A 3008-nucleotide genomic window follows, 5' to 3' on the forward strand; every position below is an offset into this window, starting at 1 on the left:
CGGCAATCTCTTTGCTTGAACGGTAGACAAATTAAAAGCACTATGTTTTTATATTCTAAGGTGTATTTAGAACCACATTCGTCTCACAAAACCCACAAAACAAATATTTTGACAAGCTTGAGAATTTTTCTCAATTTTTTCTTATCTTAGGAAACGTGCTTAGGCATTCGGTATGGCCGTATTTTGGAGCGGTGAACAGGTGTTTTTATGTTGGGAATACGCTAGTGTTCCGCAACCTCTTGGAAGGGAGATTTTCTCCCCCTGCTCCCCTCCCTATCAAAGAGATTTTTTCCTCTCTCTGTATCTCTGAGTATGTCAACCCCCTTATAAACTCCCTTCAGCAACCCCCCCCCCCCCCCCGCAAAAGGTTGTGGCACCTTGAAGCTGTTCCTAGAGCCGCCAAGCCCTCCAGTCTCAGGCAGGGATGCAGCTGGGCCTCCTGCCCAGGAGAGGGGCGGGCTGGGGTCAGGCAAGTGCTGAGGGCAAATCCCATTCAGGACTATTCTGGAAGCCAAGGGCATGTGAGTGGGGAGAGTAGCGATAACAGAGAGAGCTCCAAAAGTTACTCACAGTCTCCTCCTCACTGCTGAGAGATTTTGCTGCCATCTTCTGGGGCGCTTTCTCCAGGATGGGCATCTTCGTGACTTCTGGCTGAGGAAACAGAGGTGCAGATCTGTTGGAGCAGAGAGGCATCCACGCAGCAGCCACATAGACCTGCCATGGCCTTTCCCCTCCCGCAGCCTGACACCCACCTGCACCTGTGAGGAGCCAGAGCTGGACAGTAGTGTGCACGGGTCTCATTGTTGGCCTGGCCCCAATCTCCTCGCCTCCAGACCAACCGCCCTGCACAGTGTCCTCTCTGAGGCCCCAAATAAGAGTGGGCAGGGCTTGAAATGAGCCTCCAGCTGCTACCTCCTCCATCAGACTGCTGTCACCAGGCCCAACTGATTCCCCCAGGGCAGTGTGGGAGGGAGCAGGGCTGGGCTTGCCCACTCCTGATCCACAAGGGGTATTGGCAGAGCGCTTGCTTTATTCTCGCGTGAGGCCCAATAGCTGTGTGCTTTGCAGATTAAAATCTCTCTTTCTCACTAGACTTCGAGTTTTTCCAGGGCAGCATGCTCAATGCTTCATCTCTGGGACCTAGCAGGTGCATGAGTAGGATGCATGTTGGGGAGCTGAGTGAAATCAACGCCCGTGTGCACGAGTGCACACCTCAGTGAATGCAAAGCCCTGGTGCCGTGGGGTGGGCTGTGCCAGTAGGTTCCCAGTGTAGGTGGCATAGGAGCGCTAAGGGGGTGGTCCAGGGAAGCTGGGCAGCCCCGTCCCCTGGGGCCACCTAATAGTCTGGAGATTAGTTTTGAAGGGGCAGCAGGAGGGAGCCAGACCAAGGCGGAGCAAAGGCCAGGTTTTAAGGCTAGTAGGACCCAACCTCTACCCTCAGAGATCCCTCTAAGCCAGCGGTTCTCAACCTCTGGGGGTCGAACGACCCTTTCACAGGGGTCACCTAAGACCATTGGAAAACACATATATAATTACATATTGTTTTTGTGATTAATCACTATGCTTTAATTGTGTTCAATTTGTAACAATGAAATTGGGGGTCACCACAACATGAGGAACTGTATTAAAGGGTCGAGGCATTAGGAAGGTTGAGAATCACTGCGCTAAGGTAAGCCTGTAGAGACCCCAATGCTTTCTACTCACCCATCCCCCCAACCCCCTCCCCGCACCGCCCCCCCAGGTTCAGTCCAGGTGGGGGCTGGGCATGGGCACAGTTGACCTGAGGACAGAGCATCCAGGAAGATGGATGACTCCGGTACAGTGTGGAGGAGCCCGGGGCGCCTGGAAGTTCCATGCAGAGTCTTCAGAGCACTGCAGCAGCCTGCTCCGGGCTAGGTGGTCCCCCACCCGCCAGCCCATGCAGCCTAGGGGCGGCCCTGCCTACCCAGGAAGCAGCAGTATCCAGGCGAGGGTCCACCCCCAGCACAGCAAGGTTCTGAGGGGGCAACAGGGGAAGGTCGGGTTGGTAAAGGCTCTAGAGCCAATGCAGCCCATGCTTCCTCTTGCCCTGGCCCCAGGCCAGCGCCGGAGCTGGAAGGTACTAGCCACACCTCAGAGACCCTAGTCAGAGAGCCTCACGGGTCACAGCAGTGTGGTTCCCTGGGAGCCTGTGGGGAGGTCCCTGCCCTGAGCCCGCTGCCCTTCCTCCTGGGCTTGGGCCGGCATCTAGAGGGCATAGGTGTCTGCCTGGTGCCCTCCTGGCTTCCAAAGGCTTCCCGCAGAGATCTCGGCTCTGCCCTAGGGACCCCACCCCAGCTCTGCCGGCACCTGCGCTCCAGCGACTCCCCCCTCCCCCAGCCCCCACCGGGCTCCCGCTAGCTACCGTCGCCCTTTCCCCACCTCCTGCCTCTTCCAGGATGGGAGAGAGGCGAGCGCCGGAGGGTCCTTCAGGGTGGCAGGCTGAGACCTGCAGACCTTCCTACTGGCACCGAAAGGGCAGCCCTTGGCACGCAGCAGCTGGAGTCCAGGAGAAGCGAGAACATGCCTGTGGAGCCCGAAGCTCCGATGGCCAAGCCTCTCCAAGCCCTTGCCCCCTACGTCTCATCGTCCTGCTCCCCGTCCCCTGCCCCCACTCGGGAGGAACCCCTCAGTCTCCGGGCGAGCCCACGACGGCCGCTGCCGTTCGGGACCTGCGGGACTCGAGGGTCCCAGGCGTGAGGTCCTGGCGCGGCCTCTGGACGGAACCTCCCTCCGCTCCCCGCGCGCCAGCCCAGCCCTCTCACCTGCTCTCCTCGGCGGCCGCTCGCCCGCTTCGCAGCACTGAGCAGCACTGGGGGCCGGAAGGGGAGCTGGAGGGATCTGGGGGCGCGTCAGCAGAGCGGGGGTGGGGGCTGCTGCCTCTGTCGGAGGTAGAGCCTCCGACGACGTGGTCGGGTCCCCGCGGCTCCCAACCTGCCGGCTGCCAGCGATTCCGCGCGCGCCGGTCCTCTCCTCCTGTTCCTCCTCCC

The 3008-nt window shown here is 59.4% G+C and overlaps 2 protein-coding genes across 3 annotated transcripts in view; both read right to left on the reverse strand.

The window, feature by feature from the left end:
• Positions 1-673, reverse strand: part of CHAT (choline O-acetyltransferase) — a 51620-nt gene extending 50947 nt beyond the window's left edge. The window contains exon 1 of one of the 2 annotated variants that reach the window (XM_023761314.1): positions 571-673. In XM_023761314.1, the coding sequence (XP_023617082.1) occupies positions 571-636 (66 nt within the window). In that variant the 5' untranslated portion in view covers positions 637-673. The remainder of the gene's footprint in view (positions 1-570) is intronic. The other variant, XM_023761315.1, reaches the window with a different exon arrangement.
• Positions 674-2594: 1921 nt separating this feature from the next.
• Positions 2595-3008, reverse strand: part of SLC18A3 (solute carrier family 18 member A3) — a 4280-nt gene continuing 3866 nt past the window's right edge. Inside the window, exons 2-3 of the mRNA XM_023761288.1 lie at positions 2784-2849; positions 2595-2690 (exon numbers count right to left, since the gene is read on the reverse strand). Of these exons, the coding sequence (XP_023617056.1) occupies positions 2595-2690; positions 2784-2849 (162 nt within the window). The remainder of the gene's footprint in view (positions 2691-2783; positions 2850-3008) is intronic.

Source organism: Myotis lucifugus, unplaced genomic scaffold (assembly GCF_000147115.1).
Source record: "Myotis lucifugus unplaced genomic scaffold, Myoluc2.0 scaffold_206, whole genome shotgun sequence".
NCBI lineage: Eukaryota > Metazoa > Chordata > Mammalia > Chiroptera > Vespertilionidae > Myotis > Myotis lucifugus.